This window comes from Podarcis tiliguerta (assembly GCF_965153285.1).
Source record: "Podarcis tiliguerta genome assembly, chromosome: 5".
Classification (NCBI taxonomy): domain Eukaryota; kingdom Metazoa; phylum Chordata; class Lepidosauria; order Squamata; family Lacertidae; genus Podarcis; species Podarcis tiliguerta.
The window spans coordinates 55690211-55714773 of record NC_139538.1 but is presented as its reverse complement, the minus strand read 5'-3'; the positions used below and the strand labels follow the sequence as shown (position 1 = coordinate 55714773).

Sequence of the window (24563 nt, the reverse complement as noted above, 5' to 3'; positions counted from 1 at the left end):
GGAATTCTGAGAGGATGTTGTATGTGCCCCCACACACATACTTTATTTTTCCTTGACGTCTGGGTTAAACTCTGATTCAGCAGAATTAATATAGATTCTGTTGAATTTGAATAATTTTAAATGGAGTTCTTCTGAAAACAGCATCCATTTGATCTATGGCTTGGATCTCCAAGGATATTCATGGCTTTCTTTCTTTTCTTTTTTTTACTTTGGTGGCTTTGTTGCCATCCTGTGAAGTCACAAAGCACTTCTGTGGACAAAGAGGTAACTAATGATTTGATGGTAGCTCTGAGGTGATCCCTTGTCAAAATGGCAAAGATTGATGTGGATCCATTTGTTGAATTTATATGTTTGTACCATGACAGCACTGAAAAGCACCAGATTGTTGTGGCTCAGTAAATAGAGATATAGATTTGATGGTGGGTTGGTGGCTGGAAGAGGGAATTTCAGAAGGATCTGTTTTACTGGATCTGACCATAGGCCTCTGAGGCTTTGTAAGATCCAGAAGTTTCCAGTTGTATCAGAAAGCACCATATTGGTGACTACAGTCTTTTATGGTACAATTAGAATTTCTCGCAGCACAATCTTGATTTATATTTACAGAGAAGTATGCCCCAGTGCATTCAGTAGAGCTGCTCCATATGATTTTGCATAGAATTTAATAGATGAATTAGATTTTGTAATGTTTTGAGTTTTAGAAGACAAGTCCTGGTATATGTGGTGATTTAGTTGTTATGAAAACATATGGTTGCATGCATTCAGTTAGCCTTCATTATCTTTCCTAATTGGCAGGGGGATAATTGCCAACTTTTAAAATACAACATTCACCAAATAGGCATACATGTGGGATCTTAAGCAAACTAGCACAATGTCTTATGTATTAGATATCTTCCTGATTCTATTTTTAGATCATTTAATTAGAAACAGATGGTCTGCTTTTTATAATTCTTTAGAGATTTCAGATTTAGTGAGTGTAGTCTGTTGAAAGGGTTACAGCACAGGACCTTTCTGAGAACAATGATAAAGTATTTATATCATTAATTTGTTTCCCATACTGCTTCCAATTCAAGGTGAACATTAAAAAAAGATTTGTGGTTTGGTACAGAAATCCATGCGGAGCATCAGTGCCTTTCTTTCATGGGAACTGGTGGAAACTTCGCTTTTATATTAAGTTTCCACCAGCATCCATGGAAGGAAGGCACTGGTGCCCCCCACGGATTTCTGTACCAAACCACAAATCTTTTTTTAATGTTCACCTTGAATTAGAACCCATTAAATTCAGGGCCAACAATAATGGATATGAGATATGTTAACTGAGGGCCCAGGCAGCTGCTTTGAATAGAGGGAAGGTAGAGCCTTGAGAGAGAGTTTAAATTGTTTCCTCCTATGCCTTTTCCTTAACTGTAAATATATGCCCCTCTCAAAGTTGCAGTTATTTGGCAGGGTGAGGGAGGCGGGAGAAATTAGTGAAGGGTAGAATACCTGCACCAATATCCATTCTAACTTCGTCTTTTTACTTTCCAGTATTAAAGGAAATGTTTGAGGGGAAATGCTCCGTGTTTGGTCTTAGTAGAAATTATTTAAGACATTAATGTGTTTTAAATATTTGTGTGGTCCTAGTGGTGGGGACGTTTTCCATATTTGCTGCAGGTTGTATTAGAACCCTAAATACTTCGCTTAAAGATGAACTATTAAGCCAATTTTGCTGGGAGGCATATCAGTTGTGTGTCAAACCCCCAAGCCACCCCATGAGAATAAAGACACAAGGACCCAGAATTTTAGGTTAATGTTAATGGGCAAAATTTAGGCCACAGCTTTATTGGTTACAGAATGTGAGCGGTATTGGCTTAGGCATTGGACCCGAACCGACTATATCTGACTCCTGCCCGCCTTGCAGGGAGTCTGGTAAGGGTAAATGACCAGTAGGGGGAGCCCCGCCAATGTGGATTGACTCAAGCATCCCCCAGGTTCCTGATGGGGTCGTGGCATCGCCCTAGCCCCTCCCCAGGCTTCGGACAAGATCCACACCCCCGGATTCCTTTAACGCAGGGGTAGGCAACCTAAAGCCCGGGGGCCAGATGCGGCCCAATTGCCTTCTCAATCCGGCCCATGGATGGTCCGGGAATCAGCGTGTTTTTACAGGAGTAGAATGTGTCCTTTTATTTAAAATGCATCTCTGGGTTATTTGTGGGCCTGCCTGGTGTTTTTACATGAGTAGAATGTGTGCTTTTATTCAAAATGCATCTCTGGGTTATTTGTGGGGCATGGGAATTCGTTCATATTTTTCCCCAAAATATAGTTTGGCCCACCCAATGGTCTGAGGGGCGGTGGTCCGGCCCACGACTGAAAAAGGTTGCTGTCCCCTGCTTTAACAGAATACCCTTAAGCATGGAAGGGCAGGTGATGGCCGCACCTCCCCTCCCCCACACATTGCTATTCCAATGCCTAACCGCCAAATCTTACGAAGTTGTGACAATTGCTACGAGGTAGGCGAAAACCAAGTAGCCAGTGCCAGTTTGCCAAGTGGAAAAAGTCCTACAAGGCCCCTCAATGGCGACCAACCGAAGTCCATAGCAAGGCCAATGACGCAACCTGAACCAAGGGTGGGAGGGCGGGAGATCTATGGCACGAGGCTAGAAGGGGCAATTCAGTATCACGCTGTGGTTTAAGTTGACCCTGGCCACACACCCTACTTCCCAGTATTAAAGGAAATGTTTGAGGGGAAATGTTCTGTGTTTGGTCTTAGTAGAAATTATTTAAGACATTAATGTGTTTTCAATAATTGTGTGGTCCTAGTGGTGGGGAAGTTTTCCATATTTGCTGCAGGTTGTATTTCCCTCTAAAACTTCGTTTAAAGATTAACTATTAAGCCAATATTGCTGGGAGGCATATCAGTTGTTTTAACACAGAATATTTTTCTGACATAATATTTTGAAGCAGTTGTGATAGCAGTTCAATTTACCTGCAGCCTGGGCCTTGTCCAAGTGCAAATGTTGTTCTGTGGGTCATACTCTTCCATTACATACAGCTTACAGGCAAGGTAACATCGCTTCATTAAAAGATGCTAGTAGCAAACAAAGTCTGTATATTTTACCCGGGAAAAGAGTTGCCAAACTGCAGGGATCTTTCAGTATAAGTAGTGGATAAAGAACTTTACACTCTGCATTGCTGAAACAAGTGGAGCCTTGTAAATCCTCAAAGCTGGCAAGATTTGGGGGGAAATGCTAGCAATACTTAATTCATGGGAATCAAAAGACTGTGAAGCAAGTGCATTATTGATTCCTATAGTTTCATAGTACAGACTTGCAATTGTCTTGTGTTTTTAGCATGGCTACAGGGCAAGAAAAGGATAGTGTGTGTGTGTGTGTGTGTGTGTGTGTGTGTGTGTATCTCAAAAAAGGTGTATAATATGGCCAAAATACACCACTAAATTCAGTTGTCTTCTACTATTTTCTAGGGGAATTATTTTAAAGGTTGTTTTCGGTTTGTAAGCAGCCTTTAAGGCAGTGTTTCTCAACCTTTGATAACCCATGTACCCTTTTAGCTAATATAAACATAGTATGCACCCATCAAATCTGGCTCCCCTAATTATTTCAATCCTTTTGAAAATTCAAATGAAATATTGTGACTTTTAATTATAGTTAATAGTTTTGGAGACAATACAAAAAAGCAGAGAAATCTCCTTACCAACAAAGGTCCGTATAGTTAAAGCCATGGTTTTCCCAGTAGTGATGTATGGAAGTGAGAGCTGGACCATAAAGAAGGCTGATCGCCAAAGAATTGATGCTTTTGAATTATGGTGCTGGAGGAGACTCTTGAGAGTCCCATGGACTGCAATGAGATCAAACGTATCCATTCTTAAGGAAATCAGCCCTGAGTGCTCACTGGAAGGACAGATCGTGAAGCTGAGGCTCCAATATTTTGGCCACCTCATGAGAAGAGAAGACTCACTGGAAAAGACCCTGATGCTGGGAAAGATGGAGGACACAAGGAGAAGGGGACGACAGAGGACGAGATGGTTGGACAGTGTTCTTGAAGCTACAAACATGAGTCTGACCAAACTGCGGGAGGCAGTGGAAAACAGGAGTGCCTGGCGTGCTCTGGTCCATGGGGTCACGAAGAGTCAGACACGACTAAACGACTAAACAACAATAGTTTTGTCTTAATACAAATGAATCTAAATGCTTACAATTCTAAAAAATGAATTATTCAAATTTTCAAAAAAATTCATATGAAATTAAAAATTTCAACAAGTCTACTACAATTAGTATTGACGTGAACACTGATGATGTTGCATGCTAGGCTCAATGTCTTGCATTCAGGACACAGCTTAGGTCACTTTCAACATCCAGTATGTTGAGCTGCTTTGTTTTAATAGTCATAAGAGCGGCGGCGGGGGGGGGGGGGTTTGCAAAGGTATGTGAATGAAAATGGCACAATGATGAGCAGAGCCTGCACTCCTGTTTTGGGGTATATCAAGAGATATTTCAAGCCAAACTTTTGCAAAGTGAATGGTTTGACATCATCTTTGGCTGTTGGCGCACACTTGAATTCCAAAAACTTCTCTTGGAGATGCTTTGGCAAGGACTGAACTTCAGGGATAAAAGGGCTCTTCACAGTGTGTTCTGCAGTGACAGGATGGTCTCCTCAGTTCCCTTTGCCAGAGTATTTGTATTGTCTGCAGAATCAAGTTGTTAACCCAGAGTTTCCAAACTGTGTGTCACTACATGTTAGTGTGTATGCTGCAGTGTACTGGTGTGTTGTGCAAATGCTCCCTGTGCATAGCTGTCAATGTTTTCCTTTTTTAAAAGGGAAATTCCCTTATTCCGAATAGGATTTCCCTTTAAAAAAGGGAAAAGTTGACAGCTATGTCCCCGTGCTCTTCCCGGGGCTGGAAAGGGGTTAGTTTACCCTCCAGTTTGCTAGTAAAACTGAATTAGGTAAAGGTAAAGGGACACCTGACCATTAGGTCCAGTCGTGACCGACTCTGGGGTTGCAGCGCTCATCTCGCTTTATTGGCCGAGGGAGCCGGCGTACAGCTTCCGGGTCATGTGGACAGCATGACTAAGCCACTTCTAGTGAAACCAGAGCAGCGCACGGAAATGCCGTTTACCTTCCCGGTGGAGCGCTACCTATTTATCTACTTGCACTTTGACGTGCTTTCAAACAGCTAGGTTGGCAGGAGCAGGGACCGAGTAATGGGAGCTCTCCCTGTCTCGGGGATTCGAACCACCGACCGTCTGATTGGCAAGTCCTAGGCTCGTGGTTTAACCCACAGTGCCATCCGCTTCCCAAAACTGAATTACTGTGTTGCAAAATGATGCATGTCTAAAAAGTGTGTCACCGACATGAAAAGTTGGGAAAGCTCTTTGTTAACCAGTGAAGTTTCTCCAGAGGGCTTCTAGGTGATCTGTTTTAGATTCAGCCTGGCAAGTTTGAAATGCCTGACTAGGAGACGACGGAGTTTAGTGTTTAGTGAGCAAAACCAAATGGGATTAATAAATAAGTAGTAGTTATCTAACTGGATCTTAAATGTAGCTGACGTTCTTTCTCTGTCTCTCATGTTTCCGGGTGTGGAAAGAAAGTTCGAAGTTCTCAAAATTGATGGAAATGAACACCATAAATAAACATGTGATTGATTAACTGAACTGTGCAGGATGAACTGTTGTGCTGGTTATATTGTATGCTCATGACGTCACAAATATTACTTAATAAGCTGCATTATACTCTTTTCACCTTCAGAACATAACACTTCATAGTTTTATATTTTCATAGTGCTATCTTTTTTTACTGTACATTACAGAAAGCCGTGTGTCCCCACCACCACTGGAATCTTCATATGTCTTCATATGCCCACCTGTGGGCAGCCCTCTCCCCCCCCCCCCGGTTGAAAGACACAGCTTTAAGGAATAAAGTTGAAAGGCGGAGAAATAATTGAAATATATAGAGATAAAACATCTCATAAAGTGACCTAAAACATTCCCCTGCATAACAAAGCAAAAAAAAAAAAAAAAGTTAATATCCCACATGCCAATCTGTTTAAGTCTATTTTATTTGTCAAATGAAAGCTTTTGCGAGCTTTTCAGAAAAGGATTTGCAAAACTACAATTGTAGCACAAAGGAGGCCATACTGTGGATCCCTACCTAAGTTGGTAAACCAATGCGATGTGGAGGAAAGCATCCTACAAATATCTTAAAGAAGGATGGAGCTGATAAACCCTGAAGATTTGGTCATGCACTTGTAGTGTTCTTTGTGAATAGTTGTGTCAATAACTCTGCTAGTGTGGTGTTGTTTCATTGAGCTGGCTTGAAAAAAAATGAGTAGCCAAGTTGCATGAGCCAAAAGTTCACTGATTACACTCATAGCAACCTCTGCAATTTGGATAACACATCTTACCACTTTAGACATTGAGAAGCTTGCTGTCGCTGTAATCCTGATCTCCAGTGACTTACATGTTAATATGCTAATATAATTTTTTTAAAAAACCCAAAATGTTGTGGATTTGCTGTGATTTAGTCACTCACTGTGAAGTACTCTAGGCTGAGTAAATGTCTCACTCGCTGTTTCTGTGACACACTGATAGATTTGGCTGGAAGCTTGTTCTACTTGGCCAGTGAAGCCTGTTGGTCTAGTCTTGGCCAAATTGATCTCACTACTGAAGTAATCGACCCAGCTGAGAATGCGAAAGTGTTACGTTTAAGGCTGGCGTTCACTGTGTCTTTGTAATACTTGTTTCTTTTGATCTACCAGCTATAAGGTAGCATCAGAAAACTTGGCTCTCAGAATCCTGGTTGGTTCATATATAGTAGTATATAATGTGATATTCCTTTAATTCAAGCATTAAGAATTTCCATCATAAGAGGTTTTGATCTTACTTTGGAATACAGTGAATGGCTGGAACAAAGCATGGTCTTAACAACAATTTAAAAGCTACAGCTAATTTGAAAGAGTTATGGCATGTTACACTCTTTATAAGTACAGTGCTATTTTCATGCTGAGTTCATTTTAACTCTCTATTGGCCATTTCTTTTGTCTTGGTGATGCATACGTGGCTGCCTTACCTCAAACCATGGTCTCATCCAGACTTCCTTTTGTGCTGCGTTTCTAGGCACAGGCCTCTTCTTTAAAGCTCTGTGTCCAAGTGCTCCTCCCCATATATATATATATATTTTGTCCTGGCACTTTTGTTGCAAAAACGTGCTATTTACTGCTGAATCAGAACAAACGGTGATCCACAGAAAGCCCAATTTGCTGTTTGTTCTGATTCAGCATTAAGGAGCAGGTTTTCCTGAGGAAAGTGGAAGGGGAAAAAAAAGTGTTTGCATACAGAGCTTTAAAGAGCGGACCTGTGCCTAGGAAAGGGTGGGGGGAGTAAGTGTGGTCGAACCCTATAAGACCGATCAGGTTCTCTGCTGCTTCTCTGAGATGTCTTAGGATTTCAGATGGTTCTTCTACAGCCACAGTTTTCCAACTTTCTACCTTCAGGGTCTTTCCACACAGACCTACTGCTGAGGAAGTCTCCCATGGATGTCCTGGGTATATATTCTTGCACACCACCCCAGTCTCTGAACTGTGTGAGATTCCAGGGGTCCTGGGTCACTTTTAGCCCATTGTAAGCATATCATGGAGCAGGACTCTCACCTTGCATTCGGATCACCTTTTCCTCTCCACGGAGGCTTCTCTCGCACACTGTCAGCAGCTGGTCCATTTTATCAAACTTGCTGGCTCAGCCGTTGGTTCATTTGCTCTAGCTGCTCCATCTGTTGCTGGTGCTACTACTGGGGCATCCGTTCAAATTGCTGGTTCTGCCATTGCTTCATTCCCTCAAGCTGCTCACTCTGCTGCTGGCTTTATTGCTGCTGCATCTGCTCAGGTAGCTCAAGGAGTGCTGCTGTTCTTCCCTGCATTTCGGCTTCAGGCCACCTTGCTCCCAGGCCTTTCCTCTAGGAAACACAAATCCCACTTCTGGCTTTTAAAAGTGCTCTCCCCTTTCAGAATAAATGGATGTGGTGTATTTTGATCAGCAGTATATACTACCACCTTTTCCCCTGAGCTCACATCTCAGCCAACTGCAATCCTAAAAAACCAACTGCTCTCCTTCAAACTCAGGCCTTTGTCCTGCTTATTAACTCAGAGCTGGAGGAGGAGCCCCTTCCAAGAGCTGTCTAGTATGGCTTTCTTAATGGTTCATCTCCTTGCATTTTTAAGTTAACAGCTCATACTTAGTGGCTATTATCAGGCAGGTTGGCTAATCCGGCAATTGAATCCCTGTTGGTTCCTGGAATTCAGAATTAAGTCAAGCCCCCTAACAGGAATTTGGGGGAATCTGGCACCCCAAGCCCTGGAACCCACAACTTATAATAATATTAAAGTATGTCCTTTGTTGATCTATATAATCAGAGAGTATGAACTAGAACACACCCAATGCTTCCTTGGATCTGCACACTAAGTTTAATAGTTGGAGGCAAGTTGCCTTTCAGAGAAGATTGCTCACTGTTAATGCGCTTCTCAATGAGAAATCTGCAGTGTGCCCAGGGCTTTTTTTCAGCAGAAACTCACCGGAACTCAGTTCTAGCACCACTCAGCTGGGCACCATTGCCATTATAAGAAAACAGGAGAGGCATTCATATTTTTTCTAGAAAAATAACATTGAGTGTGCTTTAAGTGTAAACCCAGGACTTTCTAGAATGCAGTTTAAAAGCCATTGCTCTGCAGTATAATTTTCCATGTTGCATGAACTGAAAATTTGATTTTAAATATGAAAATACATATGTAAAATTAGCCTGTGATCCTAGAGACTAGTTTTATTTTTTGATGCAGTGGCAGCTTCCATTTGAATGAGTAACAGTTTCGGGTTTGTGGAGGGTCAGGGCTGTTTGTGGGGTGGGGAATACGAGTGACCATCCTGGTCTCTGCACAGTGGAGGTCTCAAATCTGATAGTTGCTGTGCTGAAGTAGCTTGGTGGACTCTCCTTCCTTGGAGGGTTTTCAGCATAGGTTGCATGACCACCTGTCATGTATGTTTTGGTTGAGATTCCTACATTGTAGAGGGTTGACCCTCGGGGTTCCTTCCAACTTTACAATTCTATGTTTCTATGAAATAAACAATCACCAGCACTCTATGTAGTGATAATTTGTGCAATGAGGGGTTGAGGAAACACAGAATGTAAGAACACAAGTAGAACCAGCTGGATCAGGCCAATGGATCATATAGTCCAGCATCTTCTCCTCACAGTGGCCAACCAGATGCTTATGAGAAGCCCAAGAGTAGATCCTGAGTGCATCAGTGATTCCTACCAACTGGTATTAAGATGCATACTGCCTCTGACAATGGAGGTAGCCATTGTGGCTAGTACTTATTGGTAGCCTTATTCTCCATGAATTGTCTCCATGAATTTAAAAGTGCCTAACCCACTTTTGGGACATGGGTGGCGCTGTGGGTTAAACCACAGAGCCTAGGACTTGCCGATCAGAAGGTCGGCAGTTTGAATCCCCGCGATGGGGTGAGCTCCCGTTGCTCGGTCCCAGCTCCTGCCAACCTAGCAGTTCGAAAGCACGTCAAAGTGCAAGTAGATAAATAGGTACCGCTCCGGCGGGAAGGTAAACGGCGTTTCCGTGCGCTGCTCTGGTTCGCCAGAAGCGGCTTAGTCATGCTGTCCACATGACCTGGAAGCTGTACGCCGGCTCCCTCTGCCAATAAAGCGAGATGAGCGCCGCAACCTCAGAGTCGGTCACGACTGGACCTAATGGTCAGGGGTCGCTTTACCTTTAACCCACTTTTATATTCACCCAAACCAGTGGCCATCACTACACATCCTATGAGAGCGAATTCCGTAATTTAACTCTGCAGAGTTTGAAGAAGTACTTTCTTTTATCTGCCCTGGATCTTCCAAAATTCAGCTTTATTGGATGGTCCTGGGTTCCAGGCTACCGTATGATCAGTTGCAATCATTGCATGAAAACATGGTTCTGTGAATATAGGAATGAACTAGCGCCTGGGAAGGATCTACGGTGTGTACTATGAGATTAAGGCATGAATGCTGTAAAGATTTATTTCTCTAAACCTCTGAGAGCAGCATCCACAAAATCTTTTAAGCTATTGATATTGGGGCATGGGGGGGTGGTGGAGTGAATCCTCTGTCTACATGGCATTTTTTCATGGCTTTCCCCCCTCCAGTATTCTTTTATGCTAGACCACCTATACCACTATAATGAACAAGACTTAGGTCATATTTAATCACTGGAAAGAGTTTGAAATTTGCTTTGCAAGTACATCTTGATTTATGTCTAGCACTGTAAGACAAAAATAATTTGCATGTAACAATAAAATGCACATCCATTATTTGTCTCACTTGCCTGATGGCAAAACAAATCCAAACTTCAAAAGCTCTTCGGGAGGTAAAAAGACTTGTAATATGCTGCCTCATAAATATACAAAATTCTACAATGACGATTTAACTGTTTACAATGAGCAAGAGGTAATTCAAAACACATTTTGGGACATCTGGGCTATAAAATCCTTCTGGTAGATCACACAGACTATGTTGCTTAACTGTTTTATTTTCAATTAGCAGTGAGCCGAGACATGGAGGGCTTCTTATTTGGGTTTAATTTGAAATGCTCACTTGGAGAGGTATTCTGTCCCTGAGCTTGTTTGCTGGGAAATCTGCAGCATGTTGCTGTCTGCATCTTGGTTTTGTTGGAGCTGTGGCGAACAGCAAACTTGTGTTGTCTTGAAGTAGTGGAAATATTATGTGATAGGTAGTGAATGTTTTGGATATTTTCACTAAATGCTATTTTGTGTCTCTGGCGTAACCTATAAAGCACAACTTCTTAGTATGAAACTGAAGGATGCCAACGTGTTTGGCCCATTTTCCTGTTTCTGCTAAATGAAGCTCATTTATAATTACATATCATCAGAAGCTACAAATACCATATGCCTCAGTTTTCCTAAAAGGCTCTAAAACTGCTTAGCAAATTTGGACCTCAAAATGATAATTTTGCAAATCCTAGGTTTCTATGCAATGCTTTTATATCTTGTTTTTACTCCTAGAATTAAAATTATCTGGATTCCAAGTTTTCTTTGCCCTCAGTAACCTGTCTCAAGGCTGCACAGCTTCTCCATGACACTTCAGCTAAGCCAAGGCCACTTACATGGAAATTCTTGGCGTACGCTGGTTTGCAGACACAACGTGGTACAATCAAAAAAGTTGTTGCCTATTTCAATCCAAATAAAAAGGTAAAGGGACCCCTGACCGTTAGGTCCAGTCCAATTTGAACCACTGACCTTCTGATCGGCAAGCCCTAGGCTCTGTGGTTTAGACCACAGCACCACCCGCGTCCAAATCCAAATACTTGAGTCTTATTCCTTCCCTGAGGTTTCCCCAATTGGGCTGCACAGTTCCACTGCGTGGGCACACAAATGGGAGCCAGAGAGGTTTTGACCTCACAGGCCCCTTGTGACATTGGAGCCAATCAGGTGCTGCTTCATAAGTGCCATTTAGAGATGCTACTTTTTCTAATAAGAAATAAAATGCTTAAGTTGCTGGTGTTTCTGCAGGACAGAAATCATTATTTGGTCATCCTAAATTTGCATGCTATATACACTTACATGTGTTTGGGGTGATGTGCTACCAATGAATGTCTAACAATGTCTGCTACAACTGAATGTAATAGAATCATCTAGAATCAATACTTGGGCATTCCATTATATATTTTAAAATACCCTCCTGCTGAGGAGCAGTTGCAGTACAGAGGGAGGCCATCACAAACAAACCCAATCATGCAAGAGATTTTTCAACATGAAGACATGTCAACCTTCTTTATATGCATCCCTTCCCCTCGCTTTGTCTTTTAGGACAGCAGCAGGGAATTTCATTGTTTTGAACTGCAACAGAACTACTATACTTGCTCAGGAAAGATAATCTTACTTTGCATTTCCTTATATCGAGGGTCTCCAACCTCCAGTAGGCACATTTGAATTTAGACAGTGCGTCATGGACACAGTCACAAAATGGCAGTCTGTGGTTGGTGTGTGTGTGTGGCAAAGCACAAAGTCAAAGCCATGTCAGAAAGATCAAAAAAGAGAGATGTGACCACCATCTAATATGGGAGCCCACAACCCCACCATCAGCCACTCTCATTGGTGGAAAAAAGCACCTACACCATTCATCACTGCACTTGTATACAGGAGGGAAGATATTTGCATCTGTACTCTGTTCTGAAAAGAAGAGAAGGTGGATGCTCAATCCTAGCATCCAGTGAAATGTTGGAATGCTTCAGTTGGGGTGGAGGTGTTCAGTGAAGAGAGGCCAAGCTGGTGCAAACAGGAGTTGAGCAGGAAGACCAAATGATCTCTTGTGCATTTGAGAATTTTGAGGGATACGTACTGAGACCAGTGCTTTTTTCTGGCAGTATGCGCTGGTACACATTACCCGCAACTCTGTGCACACACTCGTCCCCTAAATCGGAGCTTTGCACCACCTTCCCAAAGGCCAGGAAGCTTCTGCCCGGATTAGTGAGGGAGTTGCAATGCTCTGGCAGGGTATGAGAGCCTTCCCTTGTGTGCTGAATACTGGCACCTCTTCTAGAAAAACAAAATAAAACACTGACTGAGACCATTCATGTGGACAAGCAGGTGCCATCTTGGTGACCACCCCTGCCATCCTTCCAACCATATTTATTTTGTCTCTTGAAGATATTGACAGCAAACAGTTGGTATCTGTAAAGCACTTTTGGCATTTTCTATTCCGTCCAATGAACCATGTGCAGGGTTGAAGTGTGACTGGAGCCATTTGAAAGTGCTGAGGATAGCTTTTGATATATCAGGAAACTGACAGCATTGAGGATATCCCTCTGTGGGGGGGGGGGGAGAGGAATGGCAGCTCTCTGCATCTCCACTCCAAGGCAAACAGATTAGAGTGTGGCAAGAACAGCCAGTGGCAGTACTGAAGCCCCTGCAGTTCAAGTACAACAAAATAGAGGGCAGATTCTAGTTTCCATTCTCTCCCTGAACAGCTGCCTACCCTGAGAGACAAGCAGCAGCTCTGCTGCCCAGGAGCTAAAGTGCATGTTGGAAACTGATATGACAACTTTAGGGACAAAGACTGAAACAATTTGTGTGCAAAGGGTTTTCCACCAGGCCTCAAGGACAACTCATTTTCATACTCTGATTTTCTTTTTCTTTTTTTAAAAAGAGAACTCTATATAGTGGATTATGTGTGTGTGCAAATAAGATGGGGCAGCATTTCCTCCTTCCTTGAACATTTGCTCTTCTGCTCATAATGTATTGAGAAATATAGAACAATTCAAGGAACCTAATGAATTATTGAATTTGAGACCACAGATAGGTCTTGACAAAGGAAGAAAGTTGCATTGCAAAAATTTCCAAAACAAAGTCATTTCAGATAAGCAATTCCTATTTGTCTCTGTCTTCTTCTCACATGTGTATGTGTGTGTTTCCCAAATCAGTTTTCATTTATAATGTTCATCTTAATGGTTTATCAATACATTAAGGGGAGAGCTGAAACCATGAAACATTTCCCTTCTCTAAGCACTATCCAACCTTCCTTAAATGTACTTTGAAACCCTTGAAGAATGATGGCTAATTGAATCTCCCCCTTTAATTTTCATTTAAAATGGAAGTTCAGTTGGAGGTGGATGGGAATTGGCAGATGCATTTCTTGCCTGCCTTAGAGAAACATTTGAAAAGCTGCTGTTACTGTAATGTGTGTGTGTATGTGTGAAAGATGCAGAGCTATATAACAACTTGATAGGCAAGATGTTTGTTATGTTTATACTGGGCTTCAGTGGCTATCAGCATGCATAATGCAAAAGTAAAGAAGGGGATGTGGAAATAAAAGATAAATATCTGAACATTTGAGTTTTCGGAGGCCAGCGTTTTCGCTGAAGCAAGGCTCTGAAAAAATGTGGCAATCCCCAGCTGACATGGGATAACTGAGTGGTAAAAATAACAACTAGCAGCTAGCCTAGCCAAGTGCTTATTCAAACATGTAGCTAAATTATGCAGTATTTCATAACGCATTCAGCTGCAAGTCAAAGTATATCCAGAAAAAGGATTTGAAGGCTTGTAAAATGATATAGGCAGTATTTGGGTGGTGGTTTGTAGGTCAATGTATATTCAGTGTGACATCTTGCTGCAAAAATGAGCTTTGGGGAAGTCCACCGCCTTCCTATAATGCTAGTTCACTGCCTCAGTTGCAGTTTTTCTTCCTCTTTTTTGTTAAATATACATTCTTTGCTATAGTAAAAAATGACATCACATAGTTGATCAGATTCAGCTACAGTGTTACAAGGCTGAAGAAAACTGACGAACGGGAGCATGGTTGTAAAGCAGTTGCTACTTGGTTATATGCTGTGGGCAACATTTGAATCTGAATGTAAGCTTAGATACCTGTGTCCATCTTTTTGTGTCTGTTGAAAAAATCACTGAAAAATCACTGAAGGAGGTTGCAAATTGTGCCCCCCCCCCACCCCACCCCAATTTGGCTCAGCCTTAGTGGTCTTGCATATGCAGAATTTCGCATGATGTTGCAGCCATCAAGTGATGAACTAAGCCAATATTTGGCTTCTTATGTTGTTTGAACCTGGTCTCATGGTTAACAACAGGCTGTAGTCAACAAATTATTGGCCTTAATTAATGGACATTGATTTCAATGGGAATGACTTGGCACTGAATATCATCCAATGTGGATTGGAAACTTTTTTCTACAATAAAGTTTACATATAACCCTGATCTAGGATTTTCCATTTTAAATATGAAAACTGTAAGAAAGAAATTCTCACTTGTGTTGATGTAAATCAACAGTAATCTCTGTCTTTTTTTTAAAAAAGGCAAAAAACTTTTATGCACTATACTATTTTAAAGCAATAGGCAATACACATGAATAAATATTCATAATTTATGTTCACAAGACTCCATTGTTTTCTCTTGTAGAGTGCTTTTATTTTGTCCATGAAATGCATAGAAGTTGTTCCAATTACTCAAAAAGTTACATTACTCTTATTAAGCCAACTGAATGTGCCTGTATTTTAATTTACTAATACATTTGTCAAAAATCAACATTTCTAGTAGACGACCATTTACCACACATAAAAATAATTAATGTGCCTTGGAAATACAGCCTTGAAATGTTTTTTGCATTATTCAGTATATATGCTGAGCTCAGGGGAGAAATGTCTCCCTTCATTTTTTTTTAAACAATACTTCATCTATTTTTCTACTTAGTCAATTTATCTTTAAAAGATCATGAAAGACAATGGAAATTTAAAAGAAAAGAAAGTTAGCTTCTGGCTCTTTACTTTGGCCTAAATTCCATTACCTCACACAAAAGTCTAACAGTTAGCAAAAAAAAAAAGAAATTTGTCTTGGTTACATTTTACAGAGAGATATTTAGAGAGCTTGAAATCTGTGCTAAGTGATCTTGGCACGAAACCTGTGTAATAGAACATAGTAACTGGCTTGGAGTTAAGGGTGAGATTCCAGAAGGAGAGAATAATATTAGGTGAATAAAAGCCAAGTAATCAACAGATGATGTATTAAGCTGTCTGACCTTGAGAGTTCATTCAGGGAGGAAACCTATCTGTTATTACCCCTTCAAGACTTTCGAAATAAATTCAGCTTGGATTAGAATCTGGATATCTATGATCTCTTCAAATCCTTATTATTTCATTCTTACTATTCCAAGGGCACAGTACAAATTGGTTCCAATCAGCTTTTCTGATGCTGAGATTTTAAGAAATCAAATGAATTAATACAGACAGGGCTATAAGAACCCTTTCTAATTAAGAACTGAACTTTGTAAGGAATAACAGCAACTAACTAGAAACTTGGGATTGTGGTGGATAGATCAGGTTTTTTTAAATTTTAATTGTTTTTTTGCCAGCTTTTCAGTTTATCTTCCCTCACAAAAGGTCTCACGTCACAATCACTGACAAATAACAATATACTAAAATGCCAAGTTATTAAAGAACAGACACATCAAACATTACAATTAGCAGCTGCAGGAAAAAAAAATTAATTAAAGCCCAGTACGATGCAATTACCCAAATGTGGATTTAAACAAGAAAGTCTTTAATGCTAATGGACCAGAGAAAAGGACCTTAGAGTCTGATCTCAAATATCTGACAGATTCATATGGGTGCGGTTAGTCATTCAAATATCCTGGTCCCAAACCATTTAGGACTTTAAAGATTAATACCGGTACCTTAAATTGAACCTCCGCTCAATGTGTGCTCCTGCTGAAAAAGACAAAATCCATGCTAGGGATTGTTAATAAATAGCCTAAGTGACTGAAAATAAAATGGCCATGATCATCAAGATGTTAGATATAGATCTGTGGTTCATCCATATTTGGAATGCACTGTATAGTTCTTGTTGCTTGTCTCAAAAAGGGAAACAATACAGCTTTAAAAGGTGCAAGAAAAGGCCACAGTTTTAGGGGTATGGAACATGTTCCCTACAAGAAAAGGCTGATTGATGTCTCTGAGTCCACCAGATTCTACTCTATCCATTGCTTGGTTTAGTGCAGATCTGTTACGCACAGAAATAAACATCCACGTTGAATTATACTTGTTACAGAATTTAGTTGCATTTTAGTGTCCCACTGATGCAGATGATACAGTTAGGTGGGTTTTGTTTTGTTTTATTTATTTATTAAATTTGTGCACAGCCCTTCATCCGAAGATAACAGGGTGGTTCACAGTTAATAGTGGATGCATGCCCGTTCTGCCAGGTTGGTAATAATTAGTCAAAAGAAACTGGATTCTTTGTTGCTGCAATAACAAATATGTCCCTAAAGGAGAAGATGTTGCTAAACTCAAGGCTTCAGTTGCTTGGACTCTACTCAGGACAATCACATACTGCTCAATTCCCAGACTTCTTCTTTTCCAAAAAATAGCTGAATCGGTTACTGCTTTTCAGCTTCAGACCCTTCTAAATTTGTTTCTGTGTCTCTGCCATTCTTTTCTTGATCAGGGTAAGATACTGAGAATTTGGGCTTATCAACACCTACCTTTTGCCCCTCTCTTTCCAGGTATAGGTCCATGCTTTAAAGTGTAATGTCCAAGCTTCCCCCAACCCCCGCTTTTTTTTGCCCTGTAGCTTTCACCACAAAAACCCGTTTTTTGGTGCTCAATTGGAGCAAACATCAATTTAGGTTTTCCGGGGAGTGATGTTTGCTTTGATTGAACTTTAAAGAGTGAGTTTTTGTGGGGAAAGCTCTGTAGAAGAAGAAAAAAGACATGCAGCTTTAAATAGCAGGAAATAGCCTGTAAAAATCGAAGGAACGCCTTTTGTGAACTATTGCCACCTGGAAGCTAATGGGGAAGTTGTACTCTGTTAGTGCAGGACAAGATGTGACATAAAATGCATAAAAACCATGAATGTTGCTGTCTTTATAAAAGTATAACTAGCCACTGCAGCCCACTCACCCTTCCCCTCTAAGCAGCAGGTCCATGAAAGGGTGGATAGTGGGAAGGGGGGCGGGAATTTAAACCTTCCTAGTCTGATGCTAACTATGTGAGAGAGGGAGGGGCACTTTGTTTCTAACTATGGCTTACTATTATACGCAAATGGAACCTATGCAATTTGTGGCTAAAATAAGCATGAACAAACATTCCTTAAGCTCTCTTGGGAGAGATGTAAAATCTTCTGCATGTTCTATGCAGAATATATAAGGTAACATTTGTGCAGAAAATACAGCATTTTACCAAGTTTAGCGCATGTTTTTTGGCAGGGTGTATTTACAACTGAGGTTGTCCCATTTTGCAAAAAGCAAATAGAAATATTTTCTGCAGACCTACTTTGGCACTGCTGATTTTTTTTTTTTAAAAAAATAAGTTTAAGCAAAATACATATACAAACAGGTAATAAATCCAGACAGATACATTTCTTATCCATATGTCTCTGCTACATTGATGTTTTCTTTTTTTGAACATCACTTAGATATATTTTAAATATATTAAGTTGTATAGAAATCAAATATTTAATATGAATATATATTTACAAAGTCAATAAATGTGCATACTCAATCAGGGGAAGCTGGCCTTCCCTTTCTCTTGTATTGTTGTAGTCAATCAAGTACCATCAGGTTATTTTAAAAGCCTTTCATTTACTTTAACCCCTTAATATTTTCATTATAGTCATAAGTTTTTCATAAGTTTTTTCCGGAGGTGCTACTTACCAGACCTTTTTATACCAAGATTCCAGTATAGTAATACAGAAGTTCTTACAGTGCCTGGCAGTAATAGCATCTGCTGCAACTAAAAAGTGGCTTATTGGTTCTTAATTTATGATACCCCTTTGCATTTTGTTCCAACAATAATTTCAGCAGTTGGGAATTAGCCACACTTCTAAAACACAGCAGATAACCAGCTTCCTAAGCTTCCATGCTTGAAGTGGCTGATCACAATGACTTACGTGGTGCCTCTAAAACCAGCATATATATTCAAGCTCTTGATCTTCAGAATGACCTCTGTTGTTGCTGAACTTGTAGAAACACATCTAATATCTGAAAAGGTAAATATACTTCAAAATAATGTACTGTCATCAAAGATGGTTTGCCTTCTCTATTGAGAGTATGTAATTATATATACAGGTTTTTAAATAGAACCTAATAATAATTGCCTGACAATGAAGATTTCTTAAGGACTCATGAATAACCATACTCTTCATTTTGCATCTTTTATTTTTTTTTTATTGAGAGATTTTTTTAACCTGTTGTTAACTGGATTGTCCTACAACATGTTAGAGTAGTATTTAAAATAAAAGATAAGAGCAGGTATGATTATATGAATTAAAACATTTAAACACCAAACAAACAACAAACCAGCAAGCAAGCAAGAGTGGACTAACATCCAACAGCTGAGGCAAACAGATGTATTTTAACCAGGCAATGCCAGTAATGTTGGTGCCAGTTGTACCTCAGAGGGAAGGTAAAAAGGTAATGGACCCCCGGACTGTGAAGTCCAGTTGAATTCGACTTGGGGTGTGGCACTCATCTCTGCTTTTCGGCCAAGGGAGCTGGCATTTGTCTGCAGACAGCTTTTCAAGGTCATGTGTCCAGCATGATGAAACTGCTTCTGGCGCATGGAACACCATGACAAGTGGCAGAGCGCATGGAAACTGTTTACCTTTCCACTGCAGCGGTACCTGTTTACCTATTCACACTGGTATGCTTTTGAGCTGCTAGGCTGGCTGGAGCTGGGACAAAGCCACGGGAGCTCACCCCATCACACGGATTTGAACTGCTGACCTTATGATCGGCAAACCCAAGAGGCTCAGTGCCACCTGTGTCCCTCCAGGGAGAAGGATGTTCCCTAATCAGTACATCACCACTAAGAAGGTCATGTCTTATGTTGCCCCCTATGTACTTTCTCTGGGGAAATACAGCACACAGTGCACTTTCCCTAGAATAGTAGGCATTCCCTCTGGAAGGATAGATCAGAATTTGGGGCTGCTTCTGCATCCATCTTTGGATCCCTAGTAGCCCTAGTGGCTAGGAATGCCTTTTACTAGCTACAGCTGGTATACCAACTATCATAATCGGGCTGTTTTTAGATTGGGACAGTCTGGCCATATTGATCTATGCATTGGTAACCTCCATGCTCGACTATTTATTTAAACAATTCATGTATCACTTAGCTACACTAATCTCCAATCAGTTTACAAATACACAGTACAAAAAGTTAGCATCGGTTAAAAAGCTATAGCATGAAACTTCAGTTAAAAGCCTGCTGGAATAAAATTGCAATGTACTGGTATAAAATGCTGTGGCTAGATTTTTATTGGGGACAAATTGTCACCAGCATGTAATTCCTAGTGCTCAAAAGATTGCCCTGCCTGCCCATATGCTGTTGGACCAGTTTCAAGACTCTTGTGGTCATTTACAAGGTCCTTAACAACTAGGGGTCAGGATGCCTGATCCTTAATATCCCTGCTCACTCACTGAAGTCTGTGAGGGGAATCATTGTTAGTGTGCATGTTAGATGCATGGCTTGTCTCCACCAGGAGCCGCACCCAATTTTATGGAACTGCGAGTTGAGCTCAGCCTGCTCCCTGATGAGCTTCTGGAACTTCCTGGAGACATTTTTAGTCCAGCAAGCTTTTAAACTGAACTCTGATGTTATGGTTGTTGTTTTGTCTTAGACTTAGAGAATGATTTTATAATGTTAATTCATATTTGATTAATCGTTTTGGGTCTCCTGCACACCATTTAGAGAATAGTGTAATTAAGCAGTATATAAATTGTATAAATAAATGAGTGAGCGAGTCTCAGACCTGAAAGGATCCATTAAGCTGTTGCAATTCTGTTTTGTTCTTTCCAAGTTATATAGCATTTATTTCTTCTAAGTCTTGGAACCATTTGTCTAATATTAAAGTGGTAATCAACGTTGCCTCTAAATATTCATGGCTATCAATGACTCCCAAGTGCCTGGTGGATGCCAAGGCTTTGGCCTGAAGCATTTATTTAGTATGGTAGAGGGATCCAGTTATTGCAAAGTTCATTCCAATGCCTTACTTTAATCTAGCTGCTTTCTTGCATGAAAATGATATTTATGAAACTCCAGTATTGACATGAAATAGATTACTCCAGATGTTGGTGACCATAGTTTTTGTTTGTTTGTTTGTTTAAGTCTAGGCATTCTTAATAGTGTTCCTGAGAAAGTTCTGGTTCTGCCAGGTTGTAGCAATCTTTTCCTGAGAGTTCGTGAGAAGTTTTGCACGTCTTAAGCAGTTCTCCCCAAACTTACTCCCACTAAAGATTTCATGGGATCCCAGACCAGCCCCGACCTAAGAGAGCCTGCTCTGCCTGTCCCACCCCCAACCCAAGTCCTAGGGAAGGCACTTGAGCAAATATGGAAAAAGATCTCCCTGCTCTTAGCACTGATGCTGCTAGTGGAAGGGGGAGCTGTCGTGGAGCCCAGTTCTTGTGGGAGTATCATTAGGCAGTTTCCCTATGGGAAAAGAAAGAGGTCATGGGAAATGCTTAGGTGGCTAAGCTCTTTGTGCCCATCCCAGGGTGTGTGATACAATTGCCTCACAAGAAGGAGAAGGAGAGTACAACTAGAACAGCAAAAAAATTCAGCTTCTTACATGTTTCTGTAGGGAAAGCCCTTTGGGTGTCATGTGGTACAATTCATACAGGAGTAATGTACCAAAACAAGCAGGGCAAAACAACTTAACAGGAGAGAGACCTGAGCAGGAGATCTTCTGGTAAATACCTCCGCTCCTGTGTCTTTGTTCTATACATCATGCCCTTACCAGACCCCCAGTACGAGGTGATCAGGAAATTAGGACTGTGTTTCATCTTGAAATGTGAATTCTATACCATTCCTGATCTAGGGACCCTGTTTACAAACATATGGAGAGGAATTCAACTTGGCGCTAAGCAGATTGCTTAGTCAGCACAAACATTTCTGTTTGCCTGTTGGAATTATCTGCTGTTTTCTCCCCTCATGTTCAGTTCTGGAGGATTCTCCTGAACCCTCCCTCCTGCTAATTTGGAGAAGGAAAAGGGGGACCTTGTGCTAGCAGAAGTCCTTGCGTGGGCTTCCGCTAGCAGGGCTTGTTAGCTGAATATTGCACACGGATTTGAACAAGAGCAGTGGTCCATAAACAGTGGTACCTCGGATTAAGTTCTTAATTCGTTCTGGAGGTCTGTTCTTAACATGAAACTGTTTTTAACCTGAGGTAACACTTTAGCTAAGTGGTACTACTGTATTTTATATATTATATTATATTGTATTATATTATATTATATTATATTATAATTATTGATGTATTATCCATGGTTTTTATAATCCCTCAAAGTTTAAAAATCTACTCCAAGCAAAATCCTTGTGTAAAGCTTTCTAGAAGAAGACTAGTATTTGAAATGCTAAAACACTTATGGACACACACGCCCATTGTCTCTAATAATGTTTTTAATTATAGCAACAAGTTTTGATTTCCTTAATTATTGCTAATAGTTTAAGGGCACACTGTCAATCAGTGATACTGAGGCCTGTATCAATATATTGTTATTATTCTATCAATCTGCAGTTCAAGCACACACCTTAATTTATCTGAGGTACTAAATGGATAAAATAAATGTGTTTAAATATATTTGCAGTTGGCAGCATAAATTAAAAATAGATGTCAAAGAAAATGAAAGATTGTTGCGATACTAGCCAATGTTTTAATATAATTTTTTTTTTTTTACAAAATTCTACTAATGCTTCCTTGCTGTTCAATTTACCTTAAACCCCATCTTCCTGCTGATCTTGTCACAATCTTCTTGACAATAAGGGTCCCAATCTTGCACATTTTTACCTGTCACAGAGCAGGGGTGCCTACATTTTCTGTTTGGAGTAACAGAATTAGTCTTCAATTTCATTTTTCAGACTCACCCAGCAGTGCTGAAACTTCTTATACAAACTGAAAGTGAGCAACTTGTCATCATCTTGGAGAGAAATGAGTAAGTACTTCTAATTTGTATTCCTTGCAGTCTAGTAGTGTTAGTGAGTCGATTGCAAAGTTAAAATTGATGGGTTACATAATGCATGAGGAACTGTAGCTCAGACTGCTATCTAGCTTTAGAAAATAGCCTCATGTAACCATATTTCTAGGCTTTTTCTTGTTCAAAACAAGATGGTAAGTACATGTATAATTACATAGATCTCTTTCTACGTTGCTTTAATCCTGCTTCATTCCCCCTCCCCTTTGTAACCATTATTCACACGGTTAAAGGCAGCCCAGTTTTCCTGAAACAAACAGTATTTCTTTATTGCTTCCTTTCATTATCACTGCTTACTTTGATAGACTGTGGCCCAGTGACCGTTCCTTTTCACCTGGGCCTCCAGGGGAGCAGCTTTGGCCATGTGGCATGGCTGTGGCATGGTCCAATGAACGCCATTTTCATGTGTGGCCGTGAGGGGATGACCAGAGCCTCTCCTTCCGGCCATGCTAGCCCACAGGGAAAAGCCCTGGCCCAGGGGGCAAATCTGGTCACAGGGGAAGAGGCTGACCTGCCCCATTCCCTTCCAGTACTTAAGAGGATGGCTGCATGAAGTTCACCCACTTTGGAGGCCAACTGCAGATTCAGCACCCACCCAAGCTGGAGGTGGCCTGGCCGAAGGTGAGTGGGCAGGCTTGTGTGAGGACCTTGCTATGGTTTCTTTGGTCACTGTATTCTGGGCCTGGGGGGATTTTTCCCCCTGCAGACAAATTGATTGGTCTTCAGGTCACAACTCTGGCAGATAAGGCATTAGGTTGGATCCTTATTTGATTGGGTACTCTGTTAAAGGGGTCCAGGAAGGGTGTTTCTGTCTGCGAGCCCATATGGGGGCCAGAGGGCCATAGTACTTTTCCTTGTAGCAGCCCAAGTGGAGTTGATGCACCTGGTCCATGTCAGGGGCAGCTCCTCAGCTCTGGGTTGACACCACCATAATTACCAACCATCAGGCTGGCTGCTTAATACCAGATTCATACCCAGCGCCTGGCCAGACCCTACTTACATCTGTAATCAATCTGTAAAATTGTGGCCAATTCCAACCCAAATACCAGTCTCCTGTGTTTATTTCTACGCTGCCTGGCCCTTGCTGTGCTGTGGGCAAAATGCTCCTATGATGGCAATCATCAGTTGGTGTCACTCTCTTTTTAGTGGATAAAACCACCTAGTAACCCTACCTGACCTTCTAAATGCTGAGGGGAAACTGCAGGAAATATAATAAGCTGTTCAGCTAAAATGTTTCCTACAGCCTCGCTCTTCCCAAGAATAGCAATGTATTGATCTTGATCTTTCAGGTTGCTAATCAGCAAAGAGCATGGCAAAGGACTTGGGTGTGTCTCCCTTGTTTCCACCTAGAGTTGCACACCAGCCATCTATTTGTTGAGCACTGGATTAGGCAACAAATTCTGTGCTGTGCAGTATTTATCAGTAAGCAATATTGGTCTGTGTGTCTCATATCTTACTCTGAGGTAAAATAGTTGCTCAACTGGTTTCAGTCTTCTCAACCTGATTCCCCTAATACGTAATAACTGTATACATACATATACATAGAATAATAAGAAGTCAGAGGTTGTGTAGATGGTTTCTGTCCGACTAGGTACACAATTGTGGTATGGGTGAGGCAACTGAGCTAAAGCATAGGATGTGTATAACTTTCACATGCAAAATCAAAGAAGAAGAATCCTGATAGATATACTCCCTGGTGGTATCTCCTTTATGTGTTCAGGAGGGATAAGGTGAATGTGATTAAGAACCTAATTTAGCAAGCCTCAAGATCCCAGTCCCAATGATTATTTTCTTCCAAATATATTTTTGATAATAGGAAATATCCTGTACACATTATAAGAATTACAGATAACCATATAAGCTAAAACAAAAGGAGGAAAGATTCAGGGAAGACGTTCTCTCTACTAAGGTTTCATCCTTACCTCATATATCCCAAAGAGAAGTCATTGCTGTTAGAACTGCTGTGGCACTTAGTCAGTGGACGGTGTGTGTGCCTCTGTTTTGTGGCAGACAATATATAAGGGAAGACTTCTGTTAAAGAGTTG

General features: G+C 40.9%; 1 protein-coding gene across 6 annotated transcripts in view; it reads left to right on the top strand.

Annotated features, from left to right (window-relative positions):
• ADAM12 (ADAM metallopeptidase domain 12) overlaps window positions 1-24563 on the top strand; it is a 189768-nt gene that overhangs the window by 28212 nt on the left and 136993 nt on the right. For 5 of the 6 annotated variants that reach the window (XM_083439608.1, XM_083439605.1, XM_083439604.1 and 2 more), the window contains one exon: window positions 22406-22479. In XM_083439608.1, coding sequence (XP_083295734.1) covers window positions 22406-22479 — 74 coding nt within the window. Of the gene's footprint in view, window positions 1-2391; window positions 2487-22405; window positions 22480-24563 lie in introns of those variants that run through there. The other variant, XM_083439609.1, reaches the window with a different exon arrangement.